At 43.9% G+C, this 22,891-nt stretch overlaps 1 protein-coding gene across 1 annotated transcript in view; it reads right to left on the bottom strand.

The window, feature by feature from the left end:
* USP43 (ubiquitin specific peptidase 43) overlaps window positions 1-22,891 on the bottom strand; it is a 117,870-nt gene that overhangs the window by 46,153 nt on the left and 48,826 nt on the right. The window contains exons 5-7 of the mRNA XM_063121525.1: window positions 16,670-16,762; window positions 5,397-5,532; window positions 5,096-5,240 (exon numbers count right to left, since the gene is read on the bottom strand). Coding sequence (XP_062977595.1) covers window positions 5,096-5,240; window positions 5,397-5,532; window positions 16,670-16,762 — 374 coding nt within the window. The remainder of the gene's footprint in view (window positions 1-5,095; window positions 5,241-5,396; window positions 5,533-16,669; window positions 16,763-22,891) is intronic.

Here is a 22,891-nt window from a genome sequence, read left to right on the forward strand (position 1 = left end):
GGCAGGGTGGGCGTGGGCAGGGTTGGGGCGGGAGTCTCTAATGGGAAACAAGGCATGTGTTCCTGGGCAGCAGCACACTTCCTACAGCCCACCAAATGGCTGGAGGAGCTCAATTTTTCTGGGTATGCAGCCATGCTGCCACTTGTGGCATGGCCACTTCTGATTGTAGTGGCAGCTCTGCAGGGGAGGAGTGTGGCCTCCTAAGGATACTGGAGGGGTCCAGTGCAGCCACCACAACTCTCTGTGGTTGCCCACCTGTGCCTTACAACCTAGTCTTTCTCACTCTTCCCTTTGAGATAAGGATGTCCCAGATTGGTTCAAATGTATATAGATTTTTCTTTGCCCAAACTTTCAGCTTTCTTTTTAAGAGGCACAGTAGTTCCCCTTTGTCTCGCCTTGCTTCTCTGACCCTTACAAGGTTCTGCCCAAACTACATCCTCCTGCCAATCCAGGATTCACAGAAGCCCCTGACCTGAGCTCCTTGAATCTCCAGTGGCATTTACAGAATGAAAAGCCAATTTATCTTGATATAAGCCTGACCCTTTGAAGCAGGGATGGGTTGGCTGCTTGCCAGGTCCGGAAAGCTAAAAATAACCTCTTGTATTAGTCACAAAACAGAAATAGATTCCCTTTTTGGCAACAGGTTAATTGTAAAATGCTATCGATCACAGGTAGTGAGTAAGTCTCTAAAGCAAGTGTCTCCAAAAATCCCCACTCACCCCAAAAAGGAACCCATAGGGAATGGCAAGGTGGTGGCAGGATCTGCTCACCTGTGCTATTTCAGGTGAACTCTTAGAGATTATCATCAGTTATATACCTGCCTGAGCTCACACCAGGGTTATGGAAGTATATGGGTTTTTAGCTTGTTTGGTCGCCTGCAGGAGGGACCTTAAAGCAACACATAGACTGGCTGCCTGTCCCTGACTTTGATCTTCCTGCTCATACCTGAGATGACAACAGCTGCAACCAGCCAAACAATATCTTCATTTCCCCTCAACTATATTAGGGAAATCTCAAATATTTTTCCATGAGCTTTTTTGGGTGGCTTAGCACAACTACATCACAAACCTCAACTAGTGTCAATGTTATAGCTTAAACCAGGAAACCTTTTTGGGTGGGGTTTCTGCTGCAGAGATCCTGAGGCCCCTCACAGAACTACAATTCCTAACTGTCTGAGAGAGAGAGAGAGAGAGAGAGAGAGAGAGAGAGAGAGAGAGCAGAACATTATAGTTAAATTGGCTTAGGATGTAGACCTATTCAACAGTAATGCCAAAGTGTCCCTTATCAAATGCTGTCTTAATCCTGGCCTTTTATTCTCATTTCATTTGGCCCACACAGTGTATTATTCATGTTGGTAACAAGTTAGAACAAAACAAAACAAAACTGAAATATTTTCTCTGATAAAATATGGCCTTGTATATTCTCTGCCCCCCCCCCCCCGAAAAACCACATACCAAAATACACATGCAAAACAATACACATGAGTTATTCATTACAAAATATGTTTGTTATATTTTATTTATCTTTTGCAGCAAGAAGAAATCATAAAGAATAGAACAGATGGAAAGGTGGCCAGGCAAGGATGTGCACGAGAGAGAAAATTGCAGCAGTTAAAAAAGAAAAGGGAAGGAAAACAGACGGCACGTAGTGAATTGCACTAACCTTAATGATACATGATGGGAGTGATTAACAGTGCAATCCTAGGCAAGTCTACTCAGATGCAAGTCCTACTGAGTTCAATGGGGTGCATTCCCAGGAGAATAGGTGTGGTGTAGTGGCTAGAGTGTTGGACTGGGAGTCGGGAGATCCGGGTTCTAGCCCCACTCAGCCATGGAAACCCACTGGGTGACTTTGGGCCAGTCATAGACTCTCAGCCCAACCTACCTCACAGGGTTGTTGTTGCGAGGATAAAAATGGGGGGAGGATTATGTACGCCGCCTTGGGTTCCTTAGAGGAAAAAAGGTGGGATATAAATGCAATAAATGCAATAATAAGATTGCAGCCTAAATGTTCAGAAAGCACAGAGAACACAATCTTCTGATCATCCAGGACTACCTCAGAAAGCATGGGCAGGGCAGCTTATTTCAGTGTATGTGGAAGGTTAATGCATCAGGATGAAGACTTTCAGTTTTTGCTCTGATGTGTAAAGCTTTCCAAGTAGCTTAAGGAAGTGTTTTCAGCCAACAGGCATATTGAGAAGATTGATCCTGGCCTGTTGGGGCTCTACCATATGTTCATTCGAGACATTTGAATCGGCTGTTATCGGCCAGGACAGGGCTCCAGCAAGAGAAAACACTAAAGAATTGAAGAACACGCTTGTTACCTGACTAGAGGTAAGAGGAATATAAAAATGGGAGCAGGAAAGGTTTTCATAGTTGCTCCTGATGGTTTTAATACTCATTTTTTTAAATACTCATACACAATGAGTTTTAATGGGTTTTAATGGGTTTTAACACAATGGGTTTTAATACTCATACACAAAGCTAAACAAGCTGAAAACTCTTGTAAGGAAATCAGGCTAGCAGGCTGAAAAATGGTGTGTGTGTGTGTGTGTGTGTGTGTGTGTGAGAGAGAGAGAGAGAGAGAGAGAGAGAGAGAGAGAGAGAGAGAGAGAGAGATCTTGGGCTGCTGAATGCATCAATGATATCATTCTTCTCAGAAGTAGCCATTCAATTTAGAAGATCAGACTTAGTCCTGGTTATGGCCAGCTTCCCCTCCTGACGAGCAACGTGTAGGTACAACGGGCATGTCTACACCAGCCCTATATCCCCGGATCGTCCTGGGGTCGTTCCTGTGAATCTAAATGCCACACAGGGGATCCTGGGAGCAGGCAGGGACGATCCCTCCATTTTCCTGGGATAACCCTTAGGTGTAGAAAGGGCCAGCATTTCTTCAGAATCCACCACGCCTCACCTGCCGAGCCTACCGGCAGTTGGACAATAAGCAGAATCAAGAAGAAATGCTTTTGCAAGCTAAGTAATAAAGCTGCCCAGGAAAGAAGAAATTTCTGCCTCTGCAGGGAAAGGGTATTTCCCAGTGGCCTCATGATGCAATCACTGGGCTATAGATCTCAATAAGAGGCCGTTAAAGTGGCAGAGCCTTGGTGCCCCTAAAGCCCACTCATCCTGAGGCTATCTGCTGTGACTGTTACTAATCACTGCTGACTGAACCAGACAACAGCAGTGTGATGGATAGACCCAGCTTTCAGTAAAAGTTACTAGTCTCATTGTGATCCCATCAAGGCAGCGAAATGTGTTCAGTTCCCTCTTCCATCAGGCTTCACCCTTTCCTTCCAGGCTTCTGAATGCTGCTGCGCAAAGCATCATGACGTTTACAACAGCGGCCCATGTGCTGTCTTTTTGCAAATAGCAATCTGGTTGCTGCTGTGCAGAACACTGAGCTAACTGCTAAGCCTTGAGACCATTAGGCCTGGCAGCAGTATCTTGGAGGTTCATCAGACAAGCGTTTTATCGCACGCTCGCTACTGCCCACTTACGGATGTGCGCGTGTCCTTTAGACGACATCCGCCTCCCGCTTGTTCTTCTGTAGCAAAATAGGCTCCTTTTAATCTGACTTTTAAAAAAAAAAACGGAATGTGCCGCGATCTCCTGTGGTGTGCAGGAAAAGTGGCGCGATAAAAACAGCCTCTGAATGGGCCATGTGGTCTTTACTTCCTCTTTCCCCTCTGAGAAGAATGAGGAAGTGCAGAGAAGTGACGATAAGGAAACACGATTTTCCCCAGTGTAATGATACTCTTGGTCTCTGAATATGGCAACCAGGTCTTCCCATGGCTGGTCTTCACATGGCTATCTAGTTTCCTCAGGGCCAAACTATTAATCTTTTATTATTGTTGTTGTTGTTGCTTTTATTGTGAATTTAACAAAACAAAACAAAAAAACAAATCGTGAAAAGAAAAATGAAAAAAAAAACCCAAGAAATTACAGGCATAGAAATATCAATTTCCATCAAATACAACATTCTTTAAAAAAATAAAAGAAAAAGGGAAATTATGTATAACCTACAAGAAAAACAAGCCAAATATCCATATATTTATCCATTCACGAGTGGTGACTATATACCACCCTTTCAAATGTTGATAGTATTGCTAGGTCTTCAGTCCATTGCAGTAATGGAGGCGAACATTTATTCTTCCAAGGGCCAAACTAGATGTGACAGCAGCAGTGTGTGTGTGTGTGTGTGGGCGTGCATTTAAACCTAGATCAACTGAGGATAGGTGGCATGTGGTCCAATTTAAGGAGCAAAAGAGATGTGTAGGTCAGGGAAGCCCCTCTTTCAATTCACTTCCCCACAAACCTTGCCCCAGGTACTTTTCTCCCAGCTGAGACTCTGAGATTGGAAGAAAACTGTTTCGCCCAACTAGGAGAAAACTGTCAGGGAGAACGACGGCAGGGAGATGACATGAAGAAAGGGGGAGACTCCAACACCCCTTAAACATGCAAGACTTTTGCTCTTAAAATTGGATTCCTTCCTAACAACATGGAGCTTGTTACCAGCAGCTAAACAAAGCCTGGATTCTTCACAACTCTACCCACTGCTTTCAACATTATTGTAGCAATCCACGTTTAAACACAGATTTTCTAGTGTCACATCTGGTTTAGCTCTCAGGACGTGCACAATTTGAAAAAAAATCCTTTAATCTCAGTGGAAGAAGGGTGTATGTGTGGGTGTGGGTGTGGGTGTGTTGTGTATATACTTCTTACTTAATTTCCTTCCATTTCATACCAAAGGACCTAATCCTCTCAACCCCAGGCACCTTGCTCTTGTGGACCATCAGTGGTCAAGTTGGACAGGAGCAGGATGGTCCATGGGACTGGTTACGCAGCACAACCATGCCTACACTGCCTGCCTGCCTACCTCTCCAGAGCTGCACTGCCGCTTGCCCCCGGCCATATCAAGCCACAAGAGATGGTGTTCCTACATACGCTCTGTAGTGTACACTGAGGTAGAACTGTCTCATACTTTGGACTTAGCATGTGTCACATTTCTCCCAAAGGTGGCCACCACAACTGTAGACAAAAAGAAACAGCTTATTTGCCAGACAGTGGAAGTACGCATTGTCCACAGCAAGACCTACCTGAGAGACGGGAAGCGCTGGCCCTGCTAAAGGAGAGCGGAGCCTGGAAAGCATAGATGCTGTCACCTTCTGCAATGGTGTTCAGATCCTCATCATCTGAGAAGGAGCACTGGAACCCTGACTGGACCAGCTCAGTCAGGATCACCTGCAACACAACAGAGTAGTCAGGAATACCAGCCCTGAAGGCTTGCAGGTGGGCAGAAGGAATCTGAGAAAGGGAAGCCTTCATGGCTTATTTATCTGCTCGATTCCTCAATTACAGTGGGACCAAGGCCACAGGAGGGAAACTAGCCTGGCTTACCTGGTCAGGTGAAATGTTGCCTTCCTCCGCAACCATTTCCCTCAGCTTTGCCACAGTGCTGAAGAGAGGCACAGCCAGGCCCACACGCACGAAGCGCTGGCTTTTGGACTGGAAGACGAGAGTGACATTCAAAGGCCTAGGAGAAAAGGGAAAATAAGGGAGCTTAGAACCGGGCACCAAAATGCCCCAGATTCTGCAGCCAACATGCCCAACGTCATATTTGAAATGAATTGCAATTAATCATATGCTGCTCCAGCTTACTGTTCTTTGCATTGTTTTGTGTTGTTACTGTAGTTGGAATTGTGTCTAACAGTGTATTTTAAGTGTGATTTGTATTTTTCCAACAGTCAAAATGGTTTTTAGTAGTGTGTTAAAAAGTGATTTTTAATATTTATATGGAGACCACTTAGAGATTTTATTATATTAAGTGGTATCTAAGTACTACTAATAAAATAAATAAATAAATAAAATATTTGCATACATTCATTCAATTTGCTTTTTCTCTTGGGATGCACCTGCCCACAAGCACAGAAATGAATTAGTTTGTGTCCACTTTCTTTTTCCTTCATCACATATTAGGCATGGAGCTTTGGGGTTCCCACTGGGGATTAGAAGTGTGCTGACGCATAGGGACATGGACCCACAGCCAAACAGATTGGAACTTGTGGTAAGCAAAGGCGTTCCAGCCACCTTGTCTGTTTGGAGCTGTATTTATTTTCCGTGCTGCGAGAGGCATGATTGCTTGGCACCAAAGGAGAGAGGACGCTCCAAGCCTCGATGACTCACAAGGAGTTGAGTAAGCGTGCTGTGGAAGTACTGAGGAGGCTGCCCGTTAAAAGCTGAGGCCAGGAGGAGGAGGAGGCGCATGGGAGGCAGCCAAAAGTGGGGCTGAGGAAGGGAAAAGAGGCTTAGCATCATGAGCGCCCGCTCCCTCCCTTCCAAATTGCTCCATGGTGGGAAGACAAGAAACCGGATCCCCTCTTAGTAAGGGGCATGGCCTTGAGGCTCTGGCAGGGTTGATCCTTTCAAAGTGGGCAAGAGAGCCCTCCTGCCTGGCAGGGGGAAAAGCTTTTCCCCCTGAAAAAGAGCCGCCAACTCTGCATCACCTCTGAACTAGGGGGTGCTGATGGCATAAGGATGGATGGGCCTCTGGGGCAGCTCCAGCATGTGGTGGGGGGGCAGGGGAGAATAGAGGCCCAATCCAAACAATCCACCCCAGCACAAGGTCCCTCTTTAAATCGGGGTGTGGGTGGAGGGAGGCTACCTCACTCCCTTTCAAGAGTCTCCTTCACGTTCCTCCTCTTGCAGCATGTGAGTTCCAAAGACAACAGGCAGACAAGAGAGACTGGGGAATGCAAGCTGCAGGACGAACCAAGGAGGTGGGGACTGAATCTTTCTTTGAAAATTTGAAACCTTCTCCAAATAAATGGGCAGCCAGAGGCTAACCCATACCTATGGAAATTGTAGGGAGAAGTCAGGGGGAAATTACAGCCCATGAAACTTTAAAGTTGTATCTGTAACAACGGGTGTCCTTTTTTAAAAAAAATTAAAAATAAATGCTGCACATTCTTTGGATTCTGCAAGAACAATTTGAATCCCGGTTCATCAAGATGTGCCATAGTATGAAGAGTAATTGCAGATTCCTAGACCCACTGGAGAGGTCGCTGGCAGATGTACTGACTTAGAGGGAGAGAGATGTAAACTTATTGTACTGTGAGGAAAGGAACAGGGAGTTGAATTTGAACCCTAGCCTTGAGGGATCAGAACAGTGACAGTACATCTGTGGAAAAGAATAAAGCATTCAATACAATATATAGTTGTGTTCTCTTATATTCCTCCACCCAACATGACTTCAAAGCCAGCACAAGATGCTGCCAGAAAGACCAGTGAACAATCATGATGTCAACACTGGGATAGGCCCAGGGAAGCTGGTTCTTTCCACGACACCTAGCAAATCTGCTGTCATCTGCCACTTGTTGAGCACAGATTCACAGACAATTCACATAACTATTGTCCTTTGCTGACATGAGGAGCAACTTCTCCTATTGCTTCCCCATGGCAGCATTCAGTGAGTGCCTCACTCTGTGTGACTTTAAATGCATCATATGAAGCAACATTTTAAAATTAAAACTGATTGCGGTTTACAATCATTTTTATTTTTAAAAAAACTTTTTACAAGATCGCGATGGGTGAGGGAAGGATTCAGCCTCCCCTCCCTGTGGGCTGCTGGTCCTGATCTGGATTCTCCCACATCCAAAAATAAGCACATGCTGTTTATTTTTATATTTTTAAAGAAAATCTGATGTCACTTTAAGGAATACATTTAAAGTAACTCACAGGCCCCCAACATGCCACCTGTAGGTACCATAGTGCCCATGGGCACCTCTAATGGTGCCCATGAAGGGATCCCCAACATCGCACTCATGGGCACTTGCAAAACTTTTTTTCTTTTCTGTTTTTTTAATATACATACATGGATTTGTATATATCTACATTAACTAATACGTATCAAATGCATACAACTTTCTAGCAATTATGCATAGACTTCAACAAAAGCAGACCAAATATCCAAACAATTATGCATTTGAAGGTAGCATCTATATACCACCTGTTCAAATGTTGAAAGCACTGTAAGGTCCTCAATACACTGCATTATAGGAGGTGAGTGTTTATCCTTCCAGTTTTGTAATATCAGTCCTTTAGCTTAAAAGGGTGCAGAGACTATGTTTATGCTGTTTGTGAATTTCCATGAAGCAGGTAAATAATTTTAAAGGGTGTGTATTATTTATTATTATTTATTACATTTATATACCACCCCATAGTCAAAGCTCTCTGGGCGGTTTAGAAAGATTAAAAAGTTTGGATGAAAAAGACTGTACATTAATACATGTAGAGTGCATTGCAGTAAACTAACTTGGAGGTTACAAGAGCGTAGACAACTGAGGCCATGTTATCACTGACCAGAGAAAGGCATAGCTGGGCCACCAACCAAAGCTGGTAGAAGGCACTTCATGCCACTGAGGCCACAAGTGACAGAGACGGTTCTAGAAGAACCCCCAAGCTACGAACCTGCTCCTTCAGGGGGAGTGCAACCCCATCCAGAACAGGTTCAGCACCTTCCATCCAGTCAAAAGAGCCACTCACTAACAGCATTTTGTCTGGATTGAGTTTCAGTTTATAAGCTCTCATCCAGTCCACTGTCGCAGCCAAGTATTGGTTCAGCACATCCACAGCCTCACCTGATGTAGATGAAAAGAAGTAGAGCTGCGTGTCATCAGCATACTAATGACAACACACTCCAAAACTCTGGATGACCGCACCCAATGGCTTCATGTACATGTTAAATAGCATAAGGGACAAGACTGACCCCTGTGGAACCCCATGCTGGAGAATCTATGGGGCCAAGCAACAATGTTCCCCAAGCACCACCTTCTGGAACCAACCCACCAAGTAGGAGAGGAACCACTGCAATGCAGTGCCTCCCACTCCCAACTCAGACATTCGACCCAGAAGGATACCATTGTTGATGGTATCAAAAGCATATGTCAGTGAATATTAAAGACTGTCACTGTACAAAATTTGTCTGGGTAATAACCTCCTCCTAAAAAGAAGCTATTACTGGACTTTGCCAAAACATATGTTTAAAAGAAGATTAGCTGTAGTGCATCAACAACAATTAGCCAAATTAGATAATCCCTTGTTATAGAGTCAAATGTTTTTGATGAATAAAATGCAGCCTAAGATCCATAGACAGATTATAGAAACCAAAGCGGTGCATTTTGTGGTGGTGCCAACAAAAGTTTCTCAAAATCCCAAATATGGCCAGAGATACAAAAAGTTTGGAGACCCCTGAAGTAACGTGTTGTTGAGCAACAGCAGCATTCAGGTCATTGTAGCAATCTGAGTATTCAATGAAAGAGCCAGTTAAGCTGCAATGTTACGCCTCATCCTCACATTAGAAGGAGCAAAGAATTGTGTATGGATTGGTAGTCAGTTATGCAACCAAGTCCCTTATAAGTAAGGTAGAAAGAAAAGAAGCAGAGAAAGAGAGACAGACACAGACACACACAGACACACACACACAGAGGGAGGGAGGGAGGGAGGGAGGGTGAGAGAGAGAGAGAGAGAGAGAGAGAGAGAGAGAGATCTGTACTCTTAAGAAAGGTAAAAGAGGACACATTACATATTCTAGAATTAAAAAGGAGCTTATGTCTTAAGATCTGTTTTTGAATATTCACATTCATGTATGTTTTACATCAGTTTCACTATAGAGAGCTGGTGAATGGTGTCTTGGAAACGAAATTTACAAAGTGTATACAGACTATCTAGCCATTCAAAAATGCAACTTCACAGAAGATCTGAAGAGCTGTATCCAAAAAATGGCAGGGCTGAAAGATTGTTTAAAGAGAAATTAAAAGTGTAGCAGTTTTATTCTTTCATCTTTTTTGTCCTAAATAAAGGGCTCAGGTGGCTGAATCCCTCTAATGGAGGCAGTCTCATTGTTGTCCAAGCAAAGCCCAACCACAATACATAAAGCCAAGAATCTGGAGGGAGTTATGAGGATTTAGAGACAGAGAATAGAGAGCTGCATAAGGTTAAAGAAAAAAAAAGGCGGGGGGGGGGGGATGAGGGAAAACCTGAGCTCAATTTCCCCAAGGTGCTTGGAAATGAAAATTAAATGGTGTTCCTATCAGATATCATTTTGGAAACTATGGATTCTGGAAGAATATCTGGCAAGTCTTTGGAAAAACAACAACAGAGTTCTGTGGCAACTTAAGGACTAATAAGCTAAATTTGACCTACTTACTGCTCCATAGTGGCATGCTGCCAAACGAAGTGCCGGGGGGGGGGAGGGGCATCACCCACTGAAATTCCACAGGGTGGCAGTGGCAGGAGTACAGCCACGAGGGGGGCAAAAATGGTCCCCAGACCTCCGAAGTTGCTCAAACTTGAAGTCTAGGAACACCCTTATCTGCACATCTCTTCCTTTCTGAGCAACCTGACAAGCAAGCCAAGGTGCTCATCTTCTTAGCTATCTCACTATTGTTTAGTAAATGCTTCCCCAGGCAAGCAGACCTCTATAAAGAGTAATCCTCAGAGTAATGTCATTCAAACTCTGCAAGTGTCAGTCTCCATGTTCAATCTCTATCCTGACTCAATCTCTGCCAATGTAGTTTGTTCCAGCCTTGTTAAACTCTAATTCCAGTTAGTTTTGACAATCTTTCCTACCTTTCTCTCTTGATCCACTGCCTTCTCCACATTTGTTACTTTGAAACCTCAGTATAGTCCCAGCTATATCTTTAGCAAATGGGAGATTTCTAAAGGTCCCCCTTTCAAAGCTTAAGCTCCAACCCACTCAGGGTAGGCAAAGCCTGAGAAAGAAGAGAGCATCTTGACTGTAGCAGCCTTCTCCCTGAAGTCTTTCCTCTGCTGTGTGTGCCTAGATTTGTTAACATCTGCAACAAGTTCTTAATCTTTCTGCCCTTCATCTTCTATTTTCTGCTACTCTCAAGATTGGTCATGCCACTGTTACCAAGTTGCCATACCCCAAGTTAACCATTTGGCTTGCACACATACCTCCCAGAGTTCCCTGTATGTCACTAGAGCCAATGCCCCACTGTATCCGTGTCTCTTTTATACTATCCCTGTTTTGTTGCCAATCCAAAGTAATGGTTCTTCAATTATTTTGACTAACCTAAGGAAGACTTTTACAATGGAGCCTGCTTAAATATATGTTTCCTTTTTTCTTTAAACGCAAAAGCATGGGCATTGATTAAAGATAAACACTGCTTTGGGAGGAAGACTTCATTTTGTCTCTTTAAGAGCCAAGCCAGCATGAGCAGGCCATGTGAGTGAACTGAAAGAATCGGTTTCAATTTTGCAGCAGAAGCCTGAATGAGTGGCTGGGCTTGTATGATTTCTTGAGGGGCCAGAACAATCCTGGGCCTAGATGGAACAAGAGAATTCTTAGTTAAATTGCACTTGTTTCTTTTCCTCCCGTGTTTCTGCTCCAGCCTTTCTCAATGTGTTGTAATAATAAATAGTTGGATTTGTAGAAGTTTAGTACATGATGCTGTTCTCCCATATAAAACAGCACCAATCCAATCATTCAGCTTTGACCTTCAGGTCAGAATCAAACAGGAAGCCTGTTCCCAGAATTCCCTGTAAACTAGCTTAAGTGCTGCAGTGATTCCTTGGCTTAGGATGATAATTTGGGGCAAGCAACAGCCCTGAGCGGGAGGGAGGAGAACTAGACTTTAAGAGAGAAAAGCAGGATATAAATGTAATAAATAAAAATAAAATGTTCAGTTGCATCCTATGTAGGCAAAAGATCACCCAAGATCTACCACAGGACAAGAAAGGCTTAACCATGTTATTATGTGGTTGCCAGACAACTCCAGTCCCTCTTAAATGAAACTGATTATCTGAATCCATTTCAATCAGGCTTCAGGCCTGACTTTGGAACGTGAACTGCCTTGGTCGCCCTGTGGGATGACCTTTGTCAAGAGAGGGACAGGGGGAGTGCGACCCTGTGGATTCTCTTGGACCGCTTGGCAGCTTTCAATACCATCAGCCAGTGGGAGTGCGACCCTGTGGATTCTCTTGGACCGCTTGGCAGCTTTCAGTACCATCAGCCACGGTATCCATCTGGATAGGCTATCTGGGCTGAGATACTGCATTTCAGAGGTTCACTTCCTACTTGAATGACCAATTCCAGAGCAATACTGTGGGAGTATTGCTCTGTCCCTAAGCAGTTATGCTATGGGGTCCCACAGGGCTCTATTCAACCCACCATGCTGTTCAACAACTACATGAAACTACTGGGGGGTGGGGTGGACTGAGATGTCATTAACACCCTGCTCTACCTCTCTTTTTCATCAAATCCAGGTGAGGCAGTGGCTGTTCTGAATTATTGCTTGGGTGCAGTAATGAACTGGATGAAGGCCAATAAACGAACACTCAATCCAGACAAGACAAAGGTACTGTTAGTGGGTGGTTCATCTGATAGGCTAAGAGATGTTCAACCTGTTTTGAAGGGTGTGTGCACTCCCAACTAAAGCATTAGATTTGGGGATTACTTTGGGGGTACTCTTGGATCCAACATTATTACTAGAGGCACAGATGGACCCAGTGGCATGCAACATCTTCTATCAGCTATGGGTGATATACCAACTACTTCCTTAATCTGGACAGGGATAGCATAACTACAGTTATGCATGCTCCGGTAACATTTCACCTGGATTGCTGCAGTGCGTTATACATGGGGTTTCCTTTGTAAATGTTCCAGAAACTTCAGCTGGTCCAAAATAGGGAAATAAGATTGTTAACAGCGCTGTTTGATAGGAACATATTATGTCACTTCTTTGTGATCTACACTGGCTACCAGTCCATTTTTGGTTCCAATTCAAAGTGTTGATTTTTAACTTTTAAAGCCCTAAATGGCTTGGTGCCAGATTACCTGAAGAATCATCTCCTCCCATATATACCTGCCTGGATCCTAAAATAGTCTTCAGAGGCCTTTCTCAAGGTGCTCCAACCAAATGAAGTGAGGTGGGTGGGTAATAAGGAGAGGGACTTTTCAGTGGTGGCATCCCACTTGTGGAATGTCCTCGCCAGAAAGGCTTGCCTGGCACCTACATTGTGGTCTTCTCAGTGCCAAAAACCTTCAGTTTTTGTTTTTAAAACCATTATTGCATTTTCACACCTTTACACTGGTGTTGTTTTAAACTTTTAAAAGTTTTATATTATTATTATTATCATCATCATCATCATCATCATCATCATCTGTATTTTATGGTTTTAATTGTGAACCACCCAGAGAGGTTTGGCTATTGGGAGGTACAGAAATGTAATAAATTAATAAAACTAAATATATAAAAACTGCTCTCAGCAGAAAGTAAGCTTGTTTGACAAATCTCTTTTGATAATTTTGATATGTATTTGTCAAAATAAAAGCAAGGAAGTTATTCATGTAGGCTACCGGTTTAAGTATTAGATGATTCATTCATTATTTTGATAAAGGATTATTGTTTGAAATATGTAGAAGCTTGATCATTTCTGCTCTTAATGTTAGTCACTGTAAATAATGTTTATATGATAATTCCTAATTTCCAGAGATTGTAAAATATTTTTTGCATTCCGTTAAAGTAGGTAGGTATGCCTATTTAGTAAATTGACATTCATGGTTATTAATGAATATATCATCATTGGTGCTAAATCCTAAGCTATATAATATATTTATTATGGCAATATTTCATGTATTTAAATATGCTACATTATCTACTAACCATATTTGGGGGGGGTTTCAGGAAGAAGGCCCCAAGACTGTTCTGTGGCTCAGCCGATAACCCCCACCCCACAGAAATTGAAAAGTCTTCTGATCCTAGCTAAGTAAGAGTTCTGTGTAACTCAAAATCTTTTATACAAACCAATACCAAGAGAAGCTGGCCTAAAATGAGATGAGGACTCTGCTTTTCTTGGTCTATATTGCTGAAGACCTGGGAATTTGAGGGTGCCATTCACTTTAATGCTGCCAATTTCTCATTTTCTAGCTTTCTGACATCCCTGGGATGCATCCATTGAAGGCTGTAGGCTCAGGGGAAAAACAGCTTGAGGCACTGCTGGTTGTAGGCCCTTGGCTCCCTGCTGCGCATAAACAGCTGCCAAAGTAGCAATTTCCAACCCAAAGGCTTTTGCTCTGATGCTATTTCTTACTCATCTTGTGGTGCTGCTGAAGCCAGCAAGACAGGTCTCCAGCCCCCTGCTGTTCTGTCCACAAGCTTGACCAAGACACCTCTGAATGGGAGAATGGGAGAATAGCTCTGGGGCCCTTCAGCACCGAAAAGAAAGTTTGTTCTTGAAAGAGGATCTGAGACCAAAATTCCCAGTGGTGGGTTGCAATGAACTGAGGTCATTGCAAGACATTGACCCTGTTCATATGACATTTTTTTATTTTTTTTATTTAAGGATTTTTATGCTGCCATTCAGCCAAAAAAGGCTCTCACAGCGGCTTACAAAAGTATTTCTTGACAGTCCCTGCCCACAGGCTTACAATCTAAAAGACATGACACAAAAGGAAAGGGGACTGGGAGGGAGGAGGAGGAGGGGGAAAAGGAAAGCAAATTCAGGCACTACAATCTTAGTTGCAAAGTTCAGCAGTTACAGATGACAGCAGGAGGGAGGGGGCTCTCAGCTGGAGCTGGACCCAGGCACGGTGGAGAGGTCCCTGGCTGCTGCTTCCTCCCTCACTGGTGGCCTCTCCAGAGACATGCTAAGCCATGGTGGTTAAGTGTTTTGAGCTAAACATTATGGCTTAGCATGTCATGTGAACCATTCCTTAGCATGTCATGTGAACCATTCCTAATGGGGGCTACATAACCACGGTTTAAACACACTCGCTAAACATTTACTGTAGAAGGGTTAGCGGCCTAACCATGGCTTAGCGTGTTGCCTGAACATGCCCACTGAGAAAACTATGAATATCAACAGACCTGGGAAATTGTTAGGGCATGTGCACTGACTTCGAGGGGGCAGCTACCTGGGCATCCAGCATAAAGCAGCAATCTATCCCCCTGTTCCAAACATGAAGCTCCCATAGCATTTTTATTTATTTATTTATTTATTTATTTATTTAATATTATTTATTTGATTTATATCCCGTCCTCCCATGCAAGGAACTCAGGATAGTTAGCATCCCATATAAAACAGTCGAAAATATAAACAACATTAAAAATCATCGTAACTCCAAAATTACAAATACATAATAAAATACAATAAAGCCATCACAAAGCCCCAGTGTAATCTGACAATCCATAATGATCCTGAAACTTTCCATTTGAAAATTCCAGCGGATGCAGTGAATTTGTTTCTGAGGCTGTCAATTTAGATTTGTGACCCTGAGCCAACCAACTTGGCTCACAACGTCAAGATATTCTGGGGTATTTCAGTCAATCAATCAATCGAGTCAATTGAGTTTGCATAGGAATAAAATTAAGATTTATAACGAAACAGGTTTTGTTTAATGTAAAGCACGGTTGTGCATACACTTTCCTCTCCTTTGCCTCAGTAACAACTGACAAACGGGAGCTCTGAGTGGCCTGCCAAAGTCCTGGGTAAGCCCTCTAGCTACAAGGGCTGGCACCCGGCATCAGTCACAGCATGCAGAAGTAGAAATATGATCGCTGGAGGGTAGTGATTGACTGTGACTGCAAGTCTTTAGCTGGAGGGGAATTGAATACTTACTCATCTGCAATCTCCACAGGACAGATTCTGCCTGCATTAGCTGCTATAAGCAGTCCCTTGCCATCACACTAAAGGGAGTGCTGCCCTCGTTCACAACACGACCTGGCACCAACTTTACAACCGGGAATTAACCTGGTGGGCATCCAACCCCCCCTTCCCCACTTTCCAGCTTCTTTGTTTACGCTTCTTCCCTGTGCCAACTTGTCCAGAGACAACCCTCTGCCCTGAGGAGGATGAGAACCCTCAGAGATAGCTAAAAGCACAAGTAAATGGAGCCGTCCCCTGTGGGCAACGGTTGCAGCTGCCTTTCACCTCCAGCAGGAAGAGAGGCGGCTGCTTGCTAGTGCTGGTTGTTATTATTATTAATTATTATTATTATTATTATTATTTACATTTATATACCGCCCCATAGCCGAAGCTCCCTGAGTGGTTTACGGTTAAAGAGAGGCTGCTTTCTCCTCAAGGAAGGCAAGCAAGATGCAGGCTTCCTAACCTGCCTAAAATGGGGCTAGCTAGGAAATCCGCCTGAACAAAACAGTCAAGGTTTGGCTGGAGTGGGGAAGGGGTAACTCGCTAGCCCTGAGACAAAAGAAAGCTCCTAAGGCAGGACAAGGAATGCTTGAGGAATTCTCTCAATGCAAATTCTAATTCTTTCTCTGCAAATTCCAATATGAACTGACATGTTCCTCACCTGCTAGACTACTGTCTGGATCGAAATTTAGTTATCCACTATATTTTGCACTGCCCAAATGTTCTGATGCAACTTGAGGATCAAGAAAACACATCAAAATATGTATTAAAGTGCACACTGAGAGAGAAAATGCATTTAGAAATGCGTATTTTGAGAGAAAATATATTTTAAAAATTGTATTTGAATGTGAATTTTTATGTGTGCACGTGTTTTTATAATGCAGAAATGTAGCACAGCGGACATATGAGTGAACCCATGTAAAAATTACACAGACTGGAAATAGATGGTTACATCCCTCCCTAGTTAGGATCTAGGGATAGTGAAACATGAGTAAACATACCTGGTCTGACGCAAGGGGATGGGCAACGAGATGCACAGAAAGGGGTCAAAGGTGTTGCTCTGCTTTAGACAGTGAGGACAAGTCAATGAGGACCTAGAAAAGAAAGAAAGAAAGAAACAAAAAACCCACAGTCAAATCCCATGTTGAAGCATATCAATAACAGGAAAAAAATGCAGGTCTGCCTTTACGCCAGGAGTAAGAAACTCATCTTTCGTTTAAAAACAGAACCTGTGGGAAGCGGAATGACAAGATCCTGAGTAGGCATCCATTGTCACACTTGCAAATTGACCTTTACTCAGAAACTACTGAGGTAAATTAGACTCTCCTCCCAGTACATATACTTATACATGAATGTTGCAGTTAGAGTTGCATTACTCTGTACAAGGGGCCTTTCAGTATCCCCTTCAGTCTAAAAAGAGAGGACTGAGGCAGCAGGCTCTTCATAACATAATTATCACAAGGAAGATTTACACCCAAGCTCACCCAGTTGACTATTAATATTATACTGAAGCAGCTCTAAGGAGCTTCTCTAAAAGTTTAATGTTAAGATCAAATATCCAATAATTATGTATTTGTAGCCATATCTAATGACTTGCCATACACAAATACATCATGGCAGTTCTTCCCCCCTCTCCACAGGAGAAGTGGCTACAGCTTTTACCACAAACATGCTCATCCTCCACGTTACTGGTCCAGTTTCATTCCACAAAAACGGGGGTCTCTATTATCCATAGGGTCAAAATCACAATATATTTTAAGGCTTTTGTTGTTGACAGAAATTTCTCTCTCATATAGCTTTGCCTGCAGTGGGGACATAGTTTACACCAAGACACTGAAAAATAAAGCTGACATCACCTCAAATATCAAAACACATTTTGCCTGTCCAGCATTATGTCTGTTCCTCACACCTAATTTTAAGGGGTGACTGATACAGATCTGACAAGAAAAACTGGACTTCAGATACTCTGTCACACATTGGTCCTGGCTTCTCATCTTGCTGCACATCACTCCCCTCGCCTGGATCTGAGATGTTGTTCCTGTGATGGAGAGCAGTGAGAGGAGGCTGTAGGTCAAAGATATCCTACTCAGCTGGAGAGCATGGTATTAACCCCATACCAGACTCCTCTCTCTGATGGAGTCATTCTATGCCCCTCCAAGATGCCTTGTGTCTGGATGAATAAATGCCTTGGATGGATATCAGTATGTAGCTTTGGTTTCAAGGAACAGACAGCAAACCAAAGCTGCAATCCTGCACACAGTTAGGCTGCTTAGCCTTAAATCCCATTAAAGTTAATGGCAGAGGTGCCAGATTATCAGTTTGCAATCCTCGTAACCTTTGTGCAAACGAGGGGTGGCTCCAACCTGGCCTGTGCCTTCATCCCATCTTGCACACCCTCTTACTCTCCTAAAGGCACCACAAAAGCATTTCGGCTCAGGAAAGAACCTCAGAAAACAGCACTGCTGCCACATCCCTACACTGTTTATCAGCTGCTCCTCAAACTTCTTCATATTTAAACGTTTAAAAGCAGAAGTGCAGAACAAATATGAGGTAGGGGGTCCAGATTGCTCCCACCAGGCCCTCCAAGAGCCAGATGACATCAGTGGGTAGAGCCACGGCCACTGACATCATCACTCAGCTCCCTGCCCATTTTCAGTTTCTCAGCATGGAGAAAAGGACTTGGCCAGCACTGGGGAAAGCAGCCGCTCCTCCCAGTGCAGGCTGAGTCCCCAAAGTTTGTGTGCTGCTTGTTGTCTCAATGGAGACAGCAGGCGGTGCGCAAATGGACTTGACTGCCACACAATGAAAGGCTCTGTTGACACTGAAAACAGTGGCAGCAGCCAAGTGCCCTGCTGCTAACATCCCCAGTGAGATCTCAGATCAGAGATAGGGGAATCTTCCAGGGAGCAAGACTTGGAGGAATCCAAGGAGGCTTAGAGAGGCCAGCTTATGCCCAAAGGCTGGAGTTCTGCACCCGAGGTCTAAAAGAGAGCAGAATTCCCCACCCTATCCCCATTCTCCATTTTCTTCCAACCCTGCCCCCTCAGCCTTTTCTATTCCACCTTAGCAGCACTGCCAGAAGAGTTAAGCAGACCACAACCCACCTAAGCAAAATGGAAAGGAAGGCCTCTGGTGAGCATATACAACCAATTCTGGCCCGCTTGCATTAGTTATCAGTATGTTTCCAAGCCCAATTCAATATGGTTTTAACCTATAAAGCCTCACATGGCTTGGGACCACAATACCTGACTGAAAGCCTCTACAGACTTGAACATACCCAGACACTACGATCAACACCTGGGGCCTTCCTCCGAGTGTTGCCTCCAAGGGCAGCTCGAAGGTGGCAACAAGTGAGAGGGCCTTCTCAGTGGTGGCCCCCTGGCTATGGAATGAGGCCTGCCCAGAGTAGACACTGTTATCTTTTCAGTGCCAGGTAAAGACTGCTTTCTACTCCCAAACATTTAACGATATATGATGGGCATCTATGTGTCCTGTTTTGAATCAGGTCTATTAGGAAAAATATTGTTTCTTTAAAATTGTTTTGACTTTTGTGTGTTAATTTTTTTTTAGACTGTTTTGATCGTGTTGCATTTTGGGTATATTGATGTATTTTTATGAATTGTTGCAAAACACCCAGAGAGCTCCGGCTTTGGAGGTGATATAATAAATAAATTAATAAGGTCATGTGCAACTAGCAGTCTCCTTTACACAGCAAATCACCCTTGGTTGTGGCAGCAGCAGGAGAGCAAAGAACCAAACCTGTTTCCAACCATCCAGTGGCCTCTACTCTTGCTTGATGCACACTGGTCACATTAGGAACTGCTAATGTGCTGCCTGAATTTGCACTGAATTTATTCTTGCTGCTAATTGTTGCTAATGCCTAACATCCTTGCTACTGGTGCAGCAGTAGTAACTATCACACCACTGACTCTGGCAGCAAAGCCAGCAGCTTTAACAACTATTTTAAAAGGCAGGGGGCTGGGGAGAGAAAAAGCAGGGGCGGGGGAGAACAGGTAAACATCCCCCTGCCCACTGGCATCGTAACCCCCTCCCCTTAAGACTGTTTGGGAGGAGGTGAATCACAACCGCCAAAGCAGCCGCCCTTGATTCACCATCTGCAAATGGGTTGGTGAATTAGGGACAGTCATTTCAGCCTATCCCTGAGGCTCCTAGTTCTCGTAATTCTAGCAATTCTGATCAATAGGATTTAAGCAATCTAAATCATGTGCAGGACAGCAGTGAAAGCCTATTGCATCTCCACCAAGAGACAAGACCTGCCAATGTCTAGCTCTCCAGGGAGGCAAAGATTGGGACCTGGGATACCTGGTGCAGATGCCAAGCCTGAACCATATATCAATCACACAACACAGTATAGCACCATCAATGTATGTGTTAGCTGACAACATAAATAAAACGAGAAGAGAGTTTTCTGCCCCCAAGGAGCTTAACAATCAAAGTTTGACATTGGGGAATGAAGAAAAGGGAGGGAACAGAAAGAGCAAAAAAGGAAGATAACCGTGAGGATAACTACCATCTGCCCGATTGCAAGCACAGACTGAACCTCTCTGCCTCCGGCAAGAAGGAAGCTGGCCCCACATCTCCATGAATGTGAGGCTTCCCTAGCACAGCAAAGGGGCAGCCCTCCACCAAGAAGGGGCAGCCCGGTCCATCAGACAAAAGCTTATTTCCACAGCAGTGGATACAGGTGAGGAGCAGAGCAGTTCTTAATGAGACTGGCCCACTGGAAGTACTAGTAGGGTAATAGGATTGTATCTAACAAGATTACCTACCTGGGAGATCAAACCCCTCCCCAGGACAGAAAAATATGCAAGGTTCCAGAGAGAGGGAGGAGGAGAAGACCTTCTGGTAAAGCCCCTTTTCACAAATGGTGCAGCTTGCAGAAACATAAAGGTGTGCTTTTGAAGGGGTCGTTTTAGGTAACACACCGCATCATATCATGCTGCCAAAAAACACTCCTGTTAGCTGCTTTTCTTTAGCACAGTTCTGCTAAGTGTTTTACTGTAAATAACCCCGTGGATATGCATTTGTAGGCATGGAAGCAAAAACTGTAGACTTCGCCATGATATCCATATGTGCAAATCTGCTCAAACCATCACATTCTCTTCTCGTTCCCCTTTTTAATATTTCTTTCTCATTTGCTTAACTTGCCGAGAAGCTGCCCAGGCCACTTTGGGCAAGGTGTTATTCACGTTCCAGAGCCTACCTACCTTTCTTTCTTTCTTTCTTTCTTGGGTACATTTATATCCCGCCTTTCTTCCAAGGAGACCAAGCAATGTACATTTTATCCTCACAACAATCTTGTGAGGTAGGTTAGGCTGAGAATCAGTTCAAGCCCAAAGTTACCTAGTGGTAGTATATGGTTAACCACTATACTACACTGTCTGTCTCTCCATTTCTACATTGTCCATCTTACATTACCCCTCCTTTCATTCCATACTTGGTACAGTTATAATGCTTTACTGGGCCTCCACAGCCCTCTGCTGATCCTTTTCTCAGTGCTTCAGTGACTATCCATCCTCAGCAATGGAAAGCCACTGAGTACCAGCAGCTGGGGGCCAAATCCAAGGGAGGGTTGTTGCCTTCATGGCCTGCTTATGGCTTCCCAGAATCCTCTGATTAGAAAGAGGATGCTGGACTCAGAAGAACTTAGGTCTGATCCAGCACAGCTCTTCTTATGTTTAGGGATCACAATTTCAGAAAGTAAGACTGGCTATCAATGGCATCACGGTGGCTCTTCTGCCCCCAGCCAAGCCTAAGACCCCATGATGGTGGGGCTACCTCTAAAGATGTCCAGGGCAGGATCTACACTACTGCTTTATGACAGAATTGAAGTACGCAAACAACTGTTGGGGCACATGACACCTTCCATGTACCATTTTCAAACCACTTCCATAGTGTTATATCCTGCTTTCTGGCCCCGGAAACATCAGTTAGTGCAAAATAAAGCAGCAAGGTTGCTTACTGGGACTAGCTTTTTCCAACACATTACACCAATGTTGCATCAACTGCACTGGCTGCCAGTCAGTTTGCAGGCCTGGTTGCTAAGATTGTCTTTGGAGGCTCTACTCTGGGTACTGCCACCCGCAATGGTACAACGGGTGGCTACCAGGGAAAGAGTCTTCTCTGTACTCCCACCCCCCGCCCCCGGTTGAATGCTTTTCCCTGGGAGATTCGCCTGACATCTTCTCCATATACGTTTCGACCCCAGGCTCTTCCTTTTCCAGCAGGCATTTTGTGCGCAATCCTATGTTGGACAGAAAAAAGTCCTACAACTCCCAGCAATGGTTGTAGGAGTCAGACTTTTTCCTGTTTAAACATGCATCGGATTGCACCCTTAATTTCTAATCTGGTGCTTTGATTATTAAACTCAATCTTTAGTATTTCTAGATTAATAATGTTTAATATTTTCATTATTGTATTTATTGTTTTTGTTGTTAGTTTACTGTTGCTTGGGGGAGAGGGATGTATTTTTATTATTATTGCAAACTGCTCTGAGGGTATCTGCCAGGGTGTATTAAAAAAAAGTGGGGGGAGAAACCTGATAAAGTGAATCTCCCTCTTCATCTCAAATAGCCACATTTTGGAGAAATACACTTCCAAAGCTTCATAGCAATATGATAAATATTAAATAGAAATCGCCCAGTTCACCTCCTGAGTTCTTGGTTTTTCTCACAGCCTAAAATAAAATCAAACCAAACTCTGAGCCCTGGTTTTCCTTTTTACTGTGTATTAGAGTCAGCGAGTTCTGAGCAACCAGCCTTGCGCGTTAATGGATCGTTTGCATATAGAAAGGCTCTGACGCATAGATCTGAAGTTGGCAGACTGAAAATGAAAACAGCCTTTTTAATAAGCATTAATAGGAAAGGGATTAATTGGGGACTGGAGAGATTTGACATGCCTAGCATGTCTCTTCCAACCAACATGATAGGAAAAAAGGGCCTTAAGGGGGCACATGAGGTTGGCTGGTGGCGAGAGGCTTGTTTGGCAAGGAGAGACCTAAAACTCTTCCTCTGCTTCACTGCAGAAAGTGGACAGAGTCTTAAAACTGTGTCAGATACCACGTAAATTGCAATTACCACACATAGGCATTATCAGGGAACAGATTTGCAACAGAGCAGGCACCAATTTCATATTGCGTGATCCAGCAAAACAAACAGAGCTTCTACGGACTGGCATTGTGCCTACTTTTTGGGAAGTCCCAG

The sequence above is a fragment of the Elgaria multicarinata genome, chromosome 3 (genome assembly GCF_023053635.1).
Source record: "Elgaria multicarinata webbii isolate HBS135686 ecotype San Diego chromosome 3, rElgMul1.1.pri, whole genome shotgun sequence".
Taxonomy (NCBI): Eukaryota; Metazoa; Chordata; class Lepidosauria; order Squamata; family Anguidae; genus Elgaria; species Elgaria multicarinata.